Source organism: Phallusia mammillata, chromosome 3, assembly GCF_965637545.1.
Source record: "Phallusia mammillata chromosome 3, kaPhaMamm4.hap1.1, whole genome shotgun sequence".
NCBI classification, from domain to species: Eukaryota; Metazoa; Chordata; class Ascidiacea; order Phlebobranchia; family Ascidiidae; genus Phallusia; species Phallusia mammillata.
In genome coordinates, this window is record NC_137254.1 from 17,456,823 (window position 1) to 17,476,691 (window position 19,869).

A 19,869-nucleotide genomic window follows, 5' to 3' on the forward strand; every position below is an offset into this window, starting at 1 on the left:
TTTCAAATAATTTTTTTTCAACCTTTTGATGAACGCTTCGATTTCAATGTTCAATGTAAAAACATTTGTGTTTTCTTCTCGAAGGGACAAACTAAGAGTTCGTTCAGTTTTTCAAGCAAATCTGACAAATAGCATAATTTCAACAGCCAGCTGTCTTTGCAAAGATGGTGGACCAAGTCTGAATTTTTTTCCGTCAGAAGAATCATAACTTCATAATTTAAATCATATTTTTTTTTAGCATTAACAACCTTTTAAATGTCTTGCTTTTGAAAGGCACCTTACTTCACAATTCAGCATCTTGAACAACAGCATTTAGGTCAGGAGAGATTAGGGACGCACTTTTGCATGAAACCCAGCTGTATGTCCAGTCACTGGAGCAGCTCCGTCAGTACGCACACCCAGTGCCCTGGAGAGCGAAAAAATATGCTGGTGCAAGTCAATTTCTGGGCCCCCCTTTGAACACTATAGTCATGTCTAGAATGGTTTGTTCAGTTGCACTATGCGCTGATGATCAAACATTTAATACGTTCATTCGTCACTCAGAGCTAACAGAAGCAAGTTGAACAATGGATAATAACACTTATTAAACAGCTTGGACAAGAACGTCAAACCGTAGGATTTTTGAAAGCCTAAAATTTCTATACTTTTACTACATGCGCTAGAGCAGGAGTGGGGAACCTGCGGCCTTGTAGGGCACTAAGTACGGCATTGTACGTCAAATATTTTTATTAGGATGTTTAAAATTACAGACTGCACCAGGCGCTGAAAAATATACAGAACGTATTTTTGACCTTTATTCCACATTACTATTTATTAGTTCCAGGGCAGCGGTTTTTCAAAGTCAAAGGTCCCATAGTGGTACACAAAGCAATTTCCGTAGCACTAGCACGAGCCCAAGGTTCTGCAATCTTATCTTGAGCTGTAAAAGAACAATTATTTGCGAATAAGCGAATTTTTATACTCGTCTGTGATGTCATAAGATGCTCTTAGATCATCGATATTTGTAAACAAGCGAGTTCCTAGGTTAAATAAATCTTCAATGTTCTAGTAAAGGTAAAAATGTAGTTAACGACTTTATATAACTTGAACCGTAAGTTCTATAACTCTACGAGAGATTAGCAAAACGACCATTTTGTAAGTCGGGAAGTTTCAACACTATTGCCCCTGGCCTGGGAAATAGGCTGTGCGGCCTAAACGAGTGTCGATACACCGTTTGGTGGTCTTTATAAACACTCCTGCGCTAGAGCGTTTGCACAGCAAAGTAAATGCGTAAAACCAAGTACTTGGTCTTGTTATTTACTGCGTTTGCTTAAACCAGGGGCCACCAAACTACTGCCCGGGGTCCAGGTCCGGCCATTCCATTCGAACCGCGACCGTATTTTATCTTTGGTTTGCCAAATCGTACTTATAACTTTGCAACATTCAGAACCAGTCTTGGTTAAGTTTGTTGACCCCTGGCTTAAACCAAGCGGCAACTACAACACAATGCCAGCGAAAGAAAGAACGTTTTTGCATGTAACAGCGACTCCGTTATGATAAAGTTCAGCAAAAACAACTACGAATCGCACCGTAAAGTTCTGTTGTTGTGTGGTTAAAGCCAACTAAACAGGTTATCTGGTGGGGATTCTCTTTGTTGTTGTTTGTGTGACTTAAATGACTTATACTGCAATAAATGTTATCATTGACATTGCTAATCCTTACAAAGCAATGGACACAACTGTGGCACAAAAAAATATCGCAAAGAGATCTCGCTAAAATTCGCGCATGTACCGATCTAACAATCATTAAACTTGTTGCATCGAATCATTATGGCCCCCCTAGACTCTCATGGGCCCCGGTGCGGCGCACCGGATGCACCCCCCTCTTGTGGGGCCTGTGCCCCAAAGGTCCTTCATGCCCAATGGTCCCGCATCTCCCCCATAATGGATATAATACAGGTGATAGAAATTGTAGACAATAACGTCACAGAAACCACAAGACTGTTAAAAAGAAACATAAGAGACAGAATCAATCCAATTGAGAAATTTGATGATGTAGAATTTTATAGCCGATTTCGGTTTTGCAAAGGAAATGTACTTTAACTATTGAGTTTAATTGAAGATGACCTTGTCTGTGCAACAAAAAACAACTACATTCCACCCATTTTGCAGATCTGTACAGCATTACGATTTTTTGCAACTGGACATCTTCAAAAAACTGATGGAGATCTCACAGGCATCAGTCAATCATCTTCATGCTGAGTGTCAAGAGCAATTGCTAAACAACACAAACGATTCATTCACTTTCCATCAAATGAGGAAATACCAGACGTAAAGGTGAAATTTCATGCAGTAGCAGGTTTTCCCAATGTTATTGGAGCAATTGATTGTTCCCATACTCCAATTGCCTCACCTGGGGGAGAAAATGCAGAAATACATCGAAATAGAAAAGACTTCTTTTCCATTAATGTACAGGCTGTGTGTGATCCAGGCATGCTGTTTACCAATTTTGTTTGCCCTTGGCCTGGTTCTACTCATGATAGCAAGATTTTTGACAACAGCCATTTGTGTTGCCAGTTTGAACATTGTATTATTGAAGGATTAATGCTTGGAGATGGTGGATATGCTTGCAGAAAATACATGATGACACCATTATTCAACCCTAGTAGCCAGGAGAGAAATTATAATCGCTCACATATTGCAATCCGAACAAAAAATGAGCGTACATTTGGGGTGTGGAAACAACGCTTTCGCTGTTTAAGAATACCATTAAGAGCAAACATTCACAATACACTAACCATAATAGTTGCTACAGCATGTTTGCACAACTATGCTGTAAGAAGATGAGAGCTGCTAGAGCAGTGGTTCTCAACCAGTGGGCCATGGAAGCATTTTGATTGGGCCACAGACCAACCAAATAGAAAGCTTTATTTATAAATTTACTTTCATTTGTGTCACTACACTCAATTTTATAAGAATAATGGCTTGGGGAGGAAGTGAGAAGGAATGTAAATTAATCTATTTGCAGTATGAAGTTACTTTAAGTTTCTGCAACACCGTATGTTTTTGATGTAATAAACTACTTTGTAATTACAATAAAGCCAGATAATAGCAACATATGCATTGTCCAATTACACGGTCGTAACTGAAAGTGCTTGATTAAAGAACGGAAAGTGCTGTTTTATGATTTTTGCATCAAGTTTTTAATCTGTTTGAAATATGTTCTGCAGTTTTTGTTTGAACCTATTTTATAGTTGTTTTCTTTCTATCATAAAAATTTACTGGGCCACAGAATTTTTGTGCAATGAAAGTGGGCCACGAAAGTAAAAAGGTTGAGAACCACTGTGCTAGAGGAATTCGATGATCCTGAGGAAGTTAGTTTCAACAGTATCCTCAACGAGGAACCATCTACTGCTGGCAATGTGTTACGGACTCATATTATTACAGAAAATTTTTGATGGTTATAATACAAATATCTGAAAAAGAAGGTAAATTATTGTGAAGTGAGGAATAGAAAAGAACAGTGTTAGGTTAGTATATTAAACAGTGCATTAATAATACATGCAAAGAACTGAACAAACGTGTGAATAAAGTGATATAAAGTTGTTTGGCCATTTACTGCTTTGTTTCTAATATAGCACTACTTTCGGTTTTGACTTACCAGATTCAATTTAGGAAAAAAACAATTAAAACCCTTCTGTAGTAAACTAGTAATTGGTCCTATTGTTGTCAGGTAATGAACAGAAAGGAACAATGTGAAAACAGTGCATTTTAAACATGGTAAGTGAACAGAACAAATAAAACAAAATGCCAAAAAGTTAAAAAGGTTTATTCTGATTTGAATTTCTTTAATTTCTGGTTAAAGATTTGCATCTTGATGTCATGTTCATCGATACGATGTTCCATTTCCAAATCCAACAAACGAATTTTTTTATCATGTAGTTGTTCTTCTTTTGACTTTTTTGAACTTTCAACTATCAGAACTGCCACTGATGCTACAAAATGGATACAAAGGTTGTTTTATTAGAATAGAAAAAAAAAGAATACCAACAATCACCTGAGCTAGAGTTTTCCATCTCTGAGCAATCAGTCAAATATAACACGGCATCATCATCAAACCTGCATTTGCTTCAAAGCACACCACTTCATTTTGCCATTCAAGCTCACTTCGGTTTTATTAAAAACTTACAACAAAATTAACAGCATTTGCAATAATGCTTTAGATTTACATATACATTGGTGGTACAAAATAACATTCAAAACTGAGAGTTGCACTGTGTATAATTAAAAACCATTCATGTTTGTAGGATAACAGTTTGTTAATCCCAAGGTATAGCATAGTAGAATTTCGGTGTTGGTGGATTGAATGGCATATGTTGCTATCCTAAACAAACACATAGAGAGAAAAAATTCGCACAAAATCTATGTCAGACTTAATAAAAAATATCAATGTATAATTTACTATTCATGAAGCATATATTGCACAACAGCATTTTACACTCAATAAAAATTATGTGTGTTTTATTTACTGCTATTCATGACTTAATGAGCTTTGCCTTCAGTTCAAACATTTCAAATGCATCAGTGTTTATCTTCTTCTGACCCGCAAAACCTATTTTAAAATCAAAACTGACAAAAAACTTAGTTGACGTCGTTGACAATACTGAAGTTGAAGTAACCACTTAGCAACCTAAACGTGACGTAACGACAACCCGCAAAATTCCGCTCTTGTGATTGACTGAAAAGGCCCTATGGTTCGAATTCGGAAACATTTTGGAAATATGCATCCGGGTCGAACACAGTGCAGCATGCAGCACCTTCCACAGCGAATTAACATCTGAGATCACGCCATCGATCCTACAAGCGCAGAGGAGATGCTCGACGGCAACATTTCCATCGTCGTAATAAACGTTCCGAGGAACTGCGCTGGTGTTTCCGTTTAGGCATTTGGCCAGCAGAACCCGCGGGTTCAACTACCGTCTTATGCAACCGGACGTACCCCGCCAGGTTCGAGCGGACGGTTGCGATCCTACGGCAGAACACACCCAGAAAACGGATTTCAACCATCGACTCGATAACCCACAGTTTTTTTTCGGTGTCCTTGCTGCAATGGAACTGTGATGATATAGTGACAATGCAAACAAAGTTTTGACTTGACTTGATTCTCGGTGATTTTAATATTGACCTCAATACTGACAATCTACAATGTCACAACTGCACAGACATGATAGCAAGCCAAAATGTAAAATTACTCTCACATAGCTCCCTCACTTACAAGATCTGCAATTGATCACCAGTGGCGGCTCGTGCCTAAAATATCAGGGGGTGCTGCTCCAAATTTTAGCCTTTATTTAACATATATAAGTTGACAATATATAGAAAAGCCACATTTCTAGATTTCCAGGTATTGTTTTGTTTATTGCATGGCAACGGGCCAAACTCAATAACATGAATAATGTGGCACAAAAACACACGTGACACAGACTCGAAACGAAGCGGATGTTAACACGGTAAAGCACAGCAACAGTATATTGAACAAAATAGTAATAAATGAGTCGAAAAGTATTTCAGTTGGACAACATTTAAGAATAACTGGTTATAACAATGACCACTAACTAACACACTTGCTATTCAGTCATTAATATGGTCATGTTTCATTTGAGTAACTTGTAGTCACAGTCATTGTTTCAACATATCTCATGACACTGCACAGATTATTGCCACAGAAAAAACTAGCCATTATGCTTTTTGTTGGCATCATAACTGATAAATTTAACAACCGCATTACATTTGTGTCAGAACTTGGTTATTTAAACATCTTTTCAATTTTTTTTGCACAGACTGATCTTTCACTTTTATTTCCTTTTTTAAAGTGCAATACTCCTCCAAGCAACATTCTCACTTAAATTTAACCCATATGATTACACCTTGTGCTTTCTTTTTACAACCAAAATGAATCATAAAGTTATAGTTTGGGCAAAATAATTGATAGCTTCTTCCTTGATTTCCTAATGACAACTAAGAAACTGTTTGTTTCTATTTAGTGCTAGCACTGCAAATGCAAGTCTTTTGGAAATAATGGTGTCCCTTAGAAAAGTTTGCGTCCTTTTCAGTGTTGAAAAGAACCGTTTTGCCTTAAGGACTCATGGAAATTGCAAAAAGGATTTTTCATCATAGTAATTTAACTTGTCAAAACATCATCTAGATTATTTTCAAAGTAATCATGAACATCAAATCTACAGAAACATTTTTATTTCAGTAACTAGCTTTTCTTTGTCAACAATAGGATATGCTTGGTGGACACTACAATCATGGAAATGGCGAAAAGAATGGCGTTTGCGATGGTGTAGTGTAGTGTGAACGTTTTATTTTTTTGTTAAAAATATAGTTTTAGGCTTGATAAATAGGTGAGAATAAGGATAATAAGAAGATGGATGAAAAGATGGTGACTATCAAGAAAGAAAAAGAAACCATGTGGGGTTTAATGCATTCCATTTTTTTGTAATATGAATACTAATAATATGATTGCTAATTTAATATTGTTGCAGTGGTGGAAACGCCGAAAAGAAAAATGAGACCATGTACGGTTTAATGTAATATTGTCAAGAACAAACTACTAATTTAATATTGTTGCAGTGATGAAAATGCTTTTAGTTTGCATGAATTTTCCAAATCAAACCTTATCCAAAAGGTATGTCAATAATAGAAAAAAATAACTAACCACTTGCACTTTATGTTTGCCTAAATTATATATTCTGTGGTCACAGTGTTGTAAAGAAAATGCAAATGAAAAAGTGTTTGCTATAAAGTTTCATCAGTCTCAAACAGTTACTTATGGTAGGTCTCTATGTATATGTATTTGTGATTCTTGGATTGAACACATGTGTTAATCTGAGTGTAAATGTATATAAACCTTGCAGACATAAAAAAAATGAAAATGTGCTGGGACAATGAAACAAACACGCCATACATAATGGTTCAGAGTGATTGCTGGAAATCAATTCAGCAAAATGAAGTGGCAGCCTCTTGGCCCAGATACACAGTAACTATGTCAGAAGTGATCATGTTTCCAACTTTTACCACGGTATGGAAATTATTTATCAGGTTCCTAAAATCCTAGTGTAGGTGCATTATAGGAGCTAGGAGAAAGTAGCACACTTTATTGTTGTTATTATGTTTTGTTAGCACAACAAATAGGCAAACACATTAAAGAAGCATTTTCAAGCAAAAAGCTGTCTCAACAAACAGCATTCTTCGTAAAGTTTTTAAAAATACAAAACAAAATGGACGAGCAATCCAAGGAAACAAACATAAAGGTATTGTATGTTGATCTGTTTTTATGTGATTTAAGAACTAGTGAAAAATTGTGTTGCATCTTAGTGGGTTTCTACAATTGAACAAGCACAAAAGGCAGTTCAAGAGTTTGAAATTTCCACATTAACCAAATTTATTTCTTACACAAAGAAATCCTATGGTATGGGAAACATTTGTGGTGTTTTGTGTAGAATATTGAAGTATGTTGTTTTTATAAATTTTGTATTGTCAAAGATATCCTCAAAAGGTCGTATACATTGGGACAAAGCTTTAATCCCATACGTTATTGTACAAAGTGTTTGGATGCAATGCCAACATGCAAAAGACTACAACAAAAAATCAAATGAAAAGCGCCATACATGCACTCCAAAGCAGGTGTACTTTGTTTTTACTTTTGGACTTCGGTTAAAAGTAATTTTGTTTTAAAATAGTTTTGTTGATATTTACAGTTGCTTGACCATCCAACCACTGTCAGACATAGGATGTGTATTCAAGGTACAAAGAAGTGTAATTGTAAAGCAAAAATATGTATACAAGAAGTGATGAGGTTTCCCCAATTTCAGGTAAGTGTTTTTGTGTGTAAATGCTCCACAAGCTTCTCAGCCTGACAGATATATGTCGTTATTGTTACAGAATGATGGCAAATCTCAAAATGCAATGGCTAAGTCAGCTAGTTTTATTCACAAGACTTTGAATGTTAGTGATTCAAGAGAGTCTCTGTTGAAGGAATGTGAGATGCTCTGTAGCATTTCCTTTCCCAGCAGTGATGATCATTCTGGTCATGTTATTGGAGAAGTATGTGTATTGATAGATTGTTATTTCACAATAAATTCAACATGTGGTTAATGTTATTTGGCCCACCGTATTTACTCGATTGTAAGCCGCATGTTGAGATTTTTAAAAAATATTGTGAGCCGCATGCTGGAATTTTATGTACTATTGTTTCATAATACATCTTTCTGATATAACATAGTATAACTATTTGCCCATATCTGTTAGTGTTAATTGTACCCAACAGAATACAGACGTATACTCTGTAGTTGCATACAAGTTTTAAACCCCAAATATGTTAAAAAGTTGTAGAAATTATATTTATATAAAATAAAATGTAAGCCACCCCCGATTATAAGCTGCACAAACGGCAGGTAAAAAAGAATGTACGCCATGGCTTACAATCGAGTAAATACGGTACACTAAGTATTAAAGGCATGTTTCTTTTTGGTGCAGTCAGCAGGATTTCTCCAAATGGTTGACAAGCGAATCATTACAAAAATTGATGACTTGGTGAACGAAGGTGTGTGTAATATAGAGATTATGAGAGGCTTAAAATCATTTGTGATACATGAGCTGTTTAAAAATGATGATGTACCAGCAAACACCAACAGGAGATTTTTTCCAACAAAAAAGGATGTCGAGAGCCACTTTTACAGGGCATTTACAAAACGTAAACTGGCTAAAATGGATCAAACAAATGTCCAATGTTTGGTTGATGAGTGGGTCAAGGCTGGTGATCCAGGTGACAAAATCTTTTTTCGACCATATGTCCCCAGTTCTATACAAAGCACTGCTTCTGATCTTACTGATGAAATAACAGCCCCAGTAATTGCATCAGAACAAACTATGTTGTTCGTCCATCAACTTGAGTGGCAGCGAAAACTTCTACTTCGTTATGGGCAAGACATTTGCTTACTTGATGCCACTTATAAGACATCGAAATATGCTCTGCCCCTATTTTTTTTGTGTGTGTTAAAACAAACATCATCTACCAGGCTGTGGCTAGTTTTATCACACAAAATGAAAAGCAAATTGATATTGAGGAAGCACTATTAATTTAAAAAAAATGGACACCTGACTGGAAACCTTCATTTTTCATGACACATGTGATGCTGAAATACATGCTATTGAAACTGTTTTTTCAGGTATGTTGATAAAATAAAATTAGAATAAAGCTAAAAGTTTGTTATGGTTCCAGTAACAGGACTAAATAGATAGTAAATACTTGTACAACTTGCAGATTGCCATGTGTTAGTTTGCGACTTTCATCGTGAGCAAGCATGGGAGCGCTGGGAAAAAGGTCAGAAAATGGTGTTCAAAATAAGGATGCAGTTTTAGCATTTATGAGAGCTGTTGCCAGTGCTGAAAGTTACCAAACAGCATTACAGAATTTTAAGTCAAATGTTCTCTGGACAGATAATGCTAAGCTTCAAAAGTATTTTGTCAAAACTTGGCTGTCGCAGAAAGAAGTAAGAATGATTGTACATTTAAAGGAGCAGCAAATTTATGCATATATATGTTTTAGCGTTGGCTGTGGTTGTATCGAGCAGATCGATTAAAAGTACTCATTCGAACCAACAATGGTGTTGAAAGACAAAATCGAGTTTTGAAAGAATGCCATACACGCTTTAGAACAGACAAATCTTTATCTGGACTAATTACAGTTTTACACAAAGATTTTCTCCCAGAAGGAAAAACCAAGTAAGATGCTACAAAATTAATCTGTTACATATCAAAATATGAATTTTGTACCTATTTCTTAAGTTTAAGATTAGCATTTGTAAACTGCAGTTGTGAGTATTATTAGCTTCAATAAGACTACTTTTGATGTAGGTATGAGCAGGACAACTTGAGGTCTTCAAGCAACTACAGAAGTTACAACAACTATGCATAGGCGTCGATTTTTTAATTATTTGCAAAATTTTAGGGGAGACCTTTCCATGTTTTGGAAACATCCATCAGCCGTTCAAACCCACAATCTTAGGAACACAATGCAGTTGCGTTAACTGCTCCGTTGTCCTGGCGAGCGCACGATCTAAGTTATGACCCTTATTCGCTTAAACCAGGGGTCACTAAACGTTTTACACTGCGGGCCGGATAAGTTTAATAACGATTCGCGCGAGCCGCATAGTTAACATGTTCTAGCGCCGTCTTTCCATACTTAGCCCGCGATGCGATTTTCATAGGTGGGCCAAAATTTGGTCTTTCTACAATCCCATTTAAAATCTGGTGATCCGACTGTTAAATTGTATAGTTAGCATCAACTAACGAGCAATGCTCGTATATTACGTCACAAGTAACAAAAGAATGCAATTGTTCGCGCACAATTAACACTTGTAGTCTCATCTGTGACGTAACAAACTGGTTGTGGTCTATTTTGGGCGTTGTAATCCTATGAATCCAAAAAAATGTGGGCCGTAGTTTGGTGACCCCTGGGTTAAACAAACGAAACAAAGTTTGCAGATATAGCAAACTTCCGCACAGACAGAGATAGTGAAGTTGCCACAGGAATTAAGTAAACATTGTTCAAGATGTTCATTTACATTGTATGTGACGATTTTTAAACAACTCAACATTAAACTGGCAACGTCTTATTCGAGGGTTGCTTGCGTTTTGGCTGCAAAAATGCCTATAATATTTGTTTGACTAGTCATTCCTGCAGTTAACATAAAGCAAATATAAGATACTTGAACAACCAGCCAGTACTGGGAATAAAACAATCACATAACAATGCCGATTGTTACTGCAACCATTGTTACGTTGCGTAACAAACCACGAGACACTTGCGTTTGTCATTGATTGTGACCTTCAATCTTACAAACAGCCGGTTTCAACTACTTTACGGTATAGACGTGTATGTGGTCTTTCTGGCAATACTTTATTTCAAACAAAAACAGGGGAGACAATACATATGTTGTCACCCCTGTTTTTTCAGGAGGGGAGACATGTCACCCCTAAATCGACGCCTATGCAACTATGTACCTGACTCAAGTTTAAAGAGCTCTTCTGGCAAATGTGATTTTGTTCCGACGTTTCGACGTCCTATACAGGTCGTCTTCATCAGGGTAAATAACACTGAATGCGACTAGTACAGTGCACGATAAACAAAGGAAAAAAAGAATAGAACGCAAGCACGTAACAACATGATTGACCCTCTAATCTTTAAGCAGGTGCCTGTAGCACGCTGGAAGCATCACGTCTGTTTTGATGTTCATTGTGTTGACCCGTTGGTGAATATTCCATGACTCAAGAAATAGTCTTTTCCTGTAGTCAGGCTCCCGGGCCACAACAGAAGCCGCATTGAAATCAATACGGTGGCCTTGTGATACCGCGTGATTGGACAGGGCCGACTTCTTTGCGTTTTGCGTAAGTCCCATTTTTGGTTTTGACCAGTTCGGTGCGTACCGATCCATCCTCTGCAGGGTAGGTATCCACGACTCTCCCCGTCAGCCATCTGCCTCGCGAGACGGAGTTGTCCGCGAGAAGAACTAGATCATCATGCGCTAGATTGCGCTCTGGAACAGTCCATTTTTGCCGAACTTGTAAAGTCGGCAGGTACTCGTTGACCCATCTAGACCAGAATTGATTGGCCAGGTATTGCACCTGGCGCCAACGACGTCTAACGTAGTTGTCCTTCTTATCGAAAACCCCTGGCGGCAGTGTATGACAATGCCCCAGCAACACCAGATGATTTGGCGTTAGAGGTTCGTCACTTTCCGTATCCATAGTAACTGGAGTGAGTGGTCGAGAGTTAAGTATCGCTTCCACTTCAACCATAAAGGTGATGAGAGTTTCATCATTTGGCGTTTGTTTAGACATGAGGGCACTCAGTATTTTCCGCACAGACCGAATGAGCGCTCCCAAACTCCACCCATGTGACTTGCAGTAGGCGGATTGAAAGCCCATTCAATGTCACGCTGCCTGAGACAATCATAAATCTGCGCTTGATTCCAAGCCTTTAACGAGTCGCGCAAAACGCGATTAGCTCCAATAAAGTTGGTCCCGTTGTCGCTGAATATCTTCTTCGGTTTTCCTCGGCGACCAATGAACCTCCGAAGGGCGTCAATAAAAGAATCCGTTGACAGCGAGTGTGCGATTTCAATGTGCACAGCACGAACTGTCAGACACGTAAATATACATCCGTATCGCTTAACCTCGCTCCTGCCTTCCTTTACCAACAAAGGCCCGAAGTAATCCACTCCAACGTACGTGAATGGAGGCTCTCCTGGCGTTATTCGCTCACGTGGTAAGTTTGCCATCATCTGTTGGCCGACGTGTGCATTGCGTCGACGACAAAATATGCATTGTCCCAACACACGCCTTACTGCGACTCCACCACGAACAACCCAGCACTTCTGTCGTAGCGATGTCCATGTTAGACCCATGCCAGAGTGCTGAACGGTGTTGTGATGCTCCTCGATTATAAGATTCGTCACGTGGTGTTTGTTGGGCAGAATCACCGGATGCTTCAAGTCATATGCCACCGGTGCACGATGCAAGCGACCTCCAACACGTAAAACACCATCAACCAAAATGGGATTCAGCCTCTGCAAAGACCTTCCAGTCTGCCTTGATACACGCTTGTTCACAACATACTTAGTATCGTGCTGTGAAAGTGCACAGAATTCTTCAGCAAACTCCTGCTGCTGAACGTATTTGATCACTGCAAGCTCTGCCTTTTGCAGTTCCGCAACGCTTAACGGATCGGTAACTTGCAACTTCTTTTTCGTTCGAATAAACTCGACAAACCGTAGCAGCCATGCCACAGCCTTCTTCAGTCTTTTCCATGACGAGTATCGATTGATCAACCGATTTATGCAGTCGAATTTCGGAGAAACAAGATGAACTGCGACTTCCTTTCGCTCTTTCAGCACAAACTCCTCGGGTAGAACGTCTGGAATCAAAGGACTCGTAGGTCATTGATCCTCTGGCTTGCACAAAAACGATGGTCCAGCAAACCATCTCTCGCATTTCACCAACGCAGCAACTCTCAAACCCCGCGACGCGTCGTCGGCCGGATTGAGCGCTGTTGGAACATGTTTCCACTGGGAAGCATCAGACCCTTCATCTATCTTCGTCAGCCGATTTGCCACAAAGACAGGAAAACGCTTGGTCGTGTTGTTGATGCATCGCAGTACAGACGTAGAATCTGTCCAGAAAGTTGATTTTTCAATCTTCAGGTCCAACTCCTTTTTGAGAACCTGGTCCATTTTTACAGCAAGTGTAGCTGCGTCAGCTCAAGTCGCGGAATAGAAACGACTTTCAGTGGGGCTAGTCTAGCTTTAGCCAATAAAAGGGTGCAACAAACACATCTGTTTACATCTTGAACCCTAAGGTATGACACGGTTCCGTAACCATGCGATGATGCATCGGCAAAATGGTGCAACTCGCATACCTTGATTCTTCCCAATTGGCTTGCCTTCAAACATCTGGGTATTTGAACAGAGGAAAGTTCCGGCAACTCGGAAATCCAACGGCGCCACGCTGTGGCAATATCTTCTGGTACTTCCTCGTCCCATCCAACACCCTGTCTGCACAACTCTTGCAGCAACATTCGCGCCTGCAAGACAACTGGAGCAACAAAGCCCAAAGGATCAAAAAGAGAACTCACTACAGACAATATGCCTCGTCTGGTGATCGGCTTTTCCTTTATCTTGACATCAAATTGAAACCTATCGGTACGATAATTCCAGCTCACCCCAAGAACACGTTCCACTTGACCGGTGTCATCTTTTAAAGAAAATGAAGACTTCGCTGAGTCGTTCTTAGGTACATCATCTAAGACTCTTTCGTCGTTGCTCAACCACTTTCTTAAGTGAAAACCTCCACGCTGCAAAAGCGCGCGGATCTCCTGCACCAACTGCTTGGCTTCTTGTAAAGTAGCGACAGACTTTAAACAGTCGTCCACATAAAAATTGCGTCTCACTGTAGCAACGGTCTCTTCTGAAAATGCATGACAATTGTCGTCTGCGGTACGCCGCAAACTAAAACTTGCACAACACGGCGACGACGTCGCTCCAAACAAATGGACCAGCATTTGGAAATCTACTGGCTCCCTCGTCATGTCTCCGTCCGGCCACCAGACGAATCTTAGACAGTCAATATCCCTAGGATCCACTCTCACTTGGTGGAACATTGCCTCGACGTCTGCAACAATGGCAATAGCCTCTTGCCGGAACCGTACAAGAACGCCAACTAGGCTATTCATTAGGTCGGGACCTTGCAACAGCTGCTTGTTCAAGGACGTGTCCCGAAATTTTGCCGCGCAGTCAAACACTACTCTGACCTTCCCTGGCTTCTGCGGGTGCAGAACCGGGTGATGTGGCAAATACCAAATAGACCTCTTCTCTTCCTTTTGATCATCTGCTTTGAGACGCTGCGCGTATCCATTCTTCAGATAGCCGTTAATCGTCTCCTTGTACTTCTGGCACAAGTGGCTGTCGTTGTTTAAACGACGCTTTAGGTAGCTCAGCCTTTGCACAGCCTGTGTGCGGTTGTTTGGCAGATTGGGCGATCCGGCACGCCACGGCAATCGCAAACAGTAATGGTTATCTTCCAATTTCACAGAGTCGTTCATTAGCTTCATCGCGTATTTGTCTTCCTTTGACATTCCTACACTGGAAGCTAGACTGGAATCTTTAAACTCAGTTTCCCACATCTTCTTTACTTGTTGATGCAACAACTCATTAGACAAGTTAACGTGATTCACCTGGACGTGTTGCACACTGCATCTACCCGAACGAGACGAAGCAGTACCGAACAGAGACCAACCGAGAACTGTCTTGACCGCGCTCGGCTCTCCGCGTCGTCCTCTTCTCTCATCTTCGATCCAAAATGCATCAGGCACATCCAGTCCGATCAGCAGTAGAACTTCATCGTTTAATGGCGTCGCGAATTTAATGTCACGGTAATGCGACCATTTTTTCTCGCATCTATTTGGAACAACAGGTAAATTATCTACCATAATCACATGTGGCAAGTCAACAACTCCTGCGCCATCTAGCGGCCTCGCAGATAGACTAACGACAGAACCGTTGTTGTTCTGTGTTTTCCCATTAATCGTTGAAAGCGTAAATTCAATCTTGTCACCTGTCAGGTTAAGCATATCTAGCAGCCGTCTCGAGCACATCGTCGAGTTTGAACCGGAATCCAGAAAGGCGTACGTTTCTACCTCCTTTCCGTTTTTGCCACTGACCCTTACTGGGACAATATTCATATACACGTTTTGGCCAACCTGAGGTACGGACGACTTGGCTGCACACGAAGTTGAGGTTACCACGGTCTTTGAAGCACTTCCATTCTTTGCTGGACCTGGTCTTAGCTCTTTTCGCTGTGAAAGGTTGTCCGACTCTGGTTCAGGTAAATCATGAGGTAATAGCATGTGATGTCTACGTCGACATCCTTCTAGTGAACACGAACTCTGCAATGAACAATTCCTAGCGATGTGACCTTTACCAAAACAGTTGTCACAGAGCCTAGCTCTTCGCACTATCCGCAGTCGTTCGCCGAACTGCTTTCCTTTGAACACTTTACATTGCGCTAAAGCGTGAGGCACATTGCAAATTGGACACTCGTCACCTGACGGCTTGCTTGTAGATGCTTGCCTTCCGTCGTAACCTGTTGACACGGAAGCAGCATGTGAAAAGGATCTGAACATCCTTGGAGCGGGCTTGACCGGTTTCGGTGGTCCGCTGTCCTTCTTAGATGTCATCATTCTTCCAAACAGTGTGTTAGCAATTAGCGCTTCATTCTGTACGAACTCCACCAAATGCGAAAACTGCGGTTCGCTTCCACGCAGCTCGATCTCGCCAGCATGTCGTTTCCACCTGTGTTGCATGTTTAGTGGCAAACGTCTGGCAATACTTATGAGATGTTCAAAGTTATTTATATCAGCAAAATAACCCAAATGAGACAAAGTGACATGACATTCATCCAAGTGACGTGCAAGCTCCTGCAGCCCTTCGCTGTCATCGGCTTTCAAATACGGACCCTGGGTCAGACGTTGAACATAGGACCTGGCTATAATAAACGGACGACCATAAGGGTCATGCAAAACTTTCCGTGCCTTGCGGTAGCCGTCATCGTCCATACACGAACAAAACAATATCATTTTTTCGGCCTCACCAGAACAATACTGAATGAGATAGTTTAGTTTGGACTTGTCACTTTGCACACGGCTAGCAATACATTCATCAAACGTTGTCATAAAACGGGTGTAATGTAACGGGTTGCCATCGAAATGCAGTAACTCGGGCTTGGGCAAATCGAGGCCATCTTTCAATAGTGAAGCGACATGCATTAAATCACTGACCTGTGGTTTGTGCTCACCACTAACCATATTTGGCGCGTCACCATCAGACAAATCTAATGCACTTTCGATCAGTAACGGCTCTTGCGTAGCTGGCGTTTCCAAAGCAGTCTTCAGAACTTAGGGATGTTTAATTTTGCAAGCAGCATACCTCTGTTAGGTAGTGGCACGGTAGTTTTGCACCCGGTTTGTTGATTTGTAGATAAATCCGGGTAAACCACCTTGATATCGGACGGTTGACTGGTGGTTGCACTGTCACAATCGTCTTGACGATTGCTTTTTGAAACGGCCCAGGATGACGAGAATCCTTGGGTAATTGTCCAGTACCACTGTAAGAGGGCAGCTCAGTGCTTCTTATGATGGGAGTAGAAGTAAGTTTAGTCTTTATGGATTTACCAAAAGGCAGAAGATTATGCATGTAGGACATGCTTAAGTATAAATAATTGAAAATAGTAAACAACAAAATAATACCTCACCGTAATTGAGTACAGGGTCCGTCAAAATCACGTCGGGTTCGCCAATTTATGTAGGGGTTATGGTCCTGATGACGTCGTACTTATTACTACAAAAGTATCTTTCGCTGTATATGTTTATACTCCAAGTCCCTGGCTGTCTGAGCTACTGCTTGTCTGGGCTTAGTCCAATTGAGGAAGATGGCGTTAGACCTTAAAGTTAGTTTATTGCGTTAAGAGAGCTATACGTTAGGCTTGTGAGAGTTACAACACATGTAAATATATACTGGCAAAGGTGATGATCACGCAAATGTACAGCCGTGCTTAAGGTGTTAAACAGCGACAACTGACATTTAAGGTCGAGTACTGAAAAGGTGACGATGACGAAATAAAACGTTCATGCAATCACAGTCACTCGTACGATATACGCACTTATGTATAACTTCAATGCACGATACTCCACAATATCCTGACTTGTTGTAGAGTCATGCATGGGGATCAGCTCAATAATTTCCCCAATAATGTTGAATTCACTGTCACAGGCTCTGATGAAGACTGCAAGCTGTGCTATTCCACTGTGGTCAACGCTCTCATCAATAGCAAGGGAAAAATGTTCAAATTTGGATGATACTGACTTTAGCTGTTGTTTCAAATCATCTGCCATTTCATCTACTCGCTTAGCAACCGTGTTCCTGGTTAATGATATGTCCTTGAACAAATGTGCCTTATCTGTACAAACGATCTCAGCTGTTTTTACACAGCACTGTTTTACAAATTCTTCAATGTAAGATTTTCCCATGGCAATCATTCTGCAGAGTTGATAGCTTGCAGTAACCGAAGCAACATTATGTTTGTAAATTTGCCTCAAACAGATCTGTTGTTGTGTCAAGTTTGCCTTGAATTCTTTAGTTTTGAAACACGCAGAAGACCTTCATATTTATCGTAAGATCGATGTTTCGCTTCATAATGTCTTTTTAAATTGTACAAATTAAACAATGTATCTTACCATTAAACTCGAACAGAAATACTGCAATTCCCATTTTTCATTAAACAATCGTCTCTCCTCAGCTAATTTTCTTTTTTTCTTAGCTGGAATAGCACTGGCCATTTGAAGGTTAGGCGCAGCCACGTTAAAATTACTATTTTTGTCAGGCACATTAACAAGTGCACTTGGCGTTATGTAACACACATTAATCTATCCTCTGTTACGCAGCCATTGGTTGCGCCATACTGAACGACTTTTTTTGTTGATGTAAAATGTGCGGTTTTGATTGCTACAACAGAATTTTTCTACCGTATGTATTTTCTTGTATTAAAAACATTTTAAATCACGGAAACAAACTGGAGAATCGATGATTTTTGAAATCACTGAAGCTTCACAACAGTAGAAGTCAACCGAACAAAAAATCGTGTGGGCCGCACCGAAGCTTCCGTTGTGCCGAATGCGGCCCGCGGGACACATGTTTGACATGCCTGCCCTAGGTTTTCAGGGAAATGATCAAGATGATTGTGTAAGAAGTGCAGCTTGATGCCCAAGATCGTGCAGACTGCTTAGTAACTCAGTCACATGCTCTTGGTAGTTTGAGGCTTTTAAACACCTTAAAAAATATTTGATGACATTTGTAATTGCAATCCAGGCTCTTTTTTTCGTTTTGTTTCATTGATTTCGGAAATGTGTCGTCAATTACAAGCTTCCTGATCTGGAGTCCATCAAAGATACCAGCTTTCAACGTTTCATTTGTTATTCTAGGAAATTATGCACAAAGGTATACAAAACAGTCAATGCCTTTACAAATTGCTTCATTATGCCCAACTTGATGTGAAATGGTGGAAACACAATTTTAGATCTGTCGGCGAGGGGGTTGAACATTCTTTGCACCTGGAACCATTTCCTTTCTTACATGCCAACCTTTGTTTATCCAATGCTCTGTTTTGGCTCTGCTATCCCATAGCCACCCTGCATCCCAAACAAAATTCCAACCAGTTTTAAATTTACACAAGTTATCCAGTTGTGCTCATGATAAGAAATCTTTTCCAAGACAAACTTAACTTGAGAATATTTTTCTTTAAGAGTGGTTGAATGCCCACGAGGAATGGAACCAAAAACATTACCATTGCGTAGAAGAACACACTTTAAACTTCTTTTGGAGCTGTCAACAAACAGTCTCCAGATATCAGAACGTAATGGGAGTTCCTGCTTTCAAAACATATCTTTCTTGAAGCAAGAAGTTCAGCTGACTACTTAGAAAGACTTAGATCTCTCGCCAAATCATTAAGCTGTTCCTGGGAAAATTTTTGTGGTGCCAAAGAAGAAGAAAAATTTTCATCTTCAAAACTTCGCTCTGTAAAAAAACAAATATATTTAATTTGTTTTATTCTAATAAGCCTGCACTTCTTTCATCAAAAGAATCAATGGTTCCAGGAAATCTAACAGTCCAAGTAGGTGGGTCACAAAATCACAACCATAAGTTTTACACCCGAGGTATTGCCAGTTGTCATATTCTTTGTATGCTTCTATGTCGATCTTAAAGCTTGGCTGCAAGTTTTTAAGCGAAAGGTAACTTGAGTTAAGGAACCTTTGTTGTGCGAAAGCATTCGTGACCATAGCGACTGCTTCTGTCACATGACAGTCGCTATGCTAAATGCATTTTGTCATGACCAAACAGCTAATTGTACATGTTTGTCTGCCTTTTTAAAAATATTTCGACAAAGGGACATTTAAACTTGTAAAACATTTTGTCCAACCAGTGACTTCGATCCTCTAACATTACACTTGTCGCTGGGTGGTAAATCGAAGGGACTGAGGATTGCCCCGTTAATGGGACTTATAAACCCCTTTTGTAAGATATTACCGTCCATTACTTTACCTTGCATTTGTATGACACCTGCCAGAAGAGTAGCAGCTAATTCGGCTGCACCCCGGCCAGTCCCACCCAAAGTGACGTAGATTCGATCAACGGAAGACGCTATGCCTTGACGCCGACCATTTACAACAGGACAGACCAAGGTGACTTGATTGGTCGATTTATCGGCTGACATGTAA

At 40.0% G+C, this 19,869-nt stretch overlaps 2 protein-coding genes and 1 pseudogene across 2 annotated transcripts; 1 reads left to right on the forward strand and 2 right to left on the reverse strand.

The window, feature by feature from the left end:
- Window positions 1-8,537: 8,537 nt before the first annotated feature.
- On the forward strand, window positions 8,538-9,960 carry LOC145219749 (uncharacterized; annotated as a pseudogene).
- Window positions 9,961-11,893: 1,933 nt separating this feature from the next.
- On the reverse strand, window positions 11,894-13,134 carry LOC145219750 (uncharacterized). Its single transcript, XM_080087069.1, has 2 exons — window positions 13,128-13,134; window positions 11,894-12,960 (listed from the first exon to the last, which is right to left on the reverse strand). Exons 1-2 carry the CDS (start codon window positions 13,132-13,134, stop codon window positions 11,894-11,896), a joined length of 1,074 nt encoding a protein of 357 aa, XP_079943195.1.
- On the reverse strand, window positions 13,133-17,144 carry LOC145220573 (uncharacterized). The gene is made up of 2 exons (XM_080087788.1): window positions 13,462-17,144; window positions 13,133-13,215 (listed from the first exon to the last, which is right to left on the reverse strand). Exons 1-2 carry the CDS (start codon window positions 16,402-16,404, stop codon window positions 13,144-13,146), a joined length of 3,015 nt encoding a protein of 1,004 aa, XP_079943914.1. The 5' UTR covers window positions 16,405-17,144; the 3' UTR covers window positions 13,133-13,143.
- Between the last annotated feature and the right edge of the window lie 2,725 nt (window positions 17,145-19,869).

What these genes read in the sequence shown, in the direction of transcription:
- LOC145220573 (XM_080087788.1), bottom strand. Translation starts at nt 16,404, where the DNA reads ATGGTTAGTGGTGAGCACAAACCACAGGTCAGTGATTTAATGCATGTC. An exon ending in GCCAATTGGGAAGAATCAAG is followed by an intron (nt 13,216 to 13,461) that starts GTATGCGAGTTG and finishes CTTTCTGGACAG; the next exon opens with ATTCTACGTCTGTACTGCGA.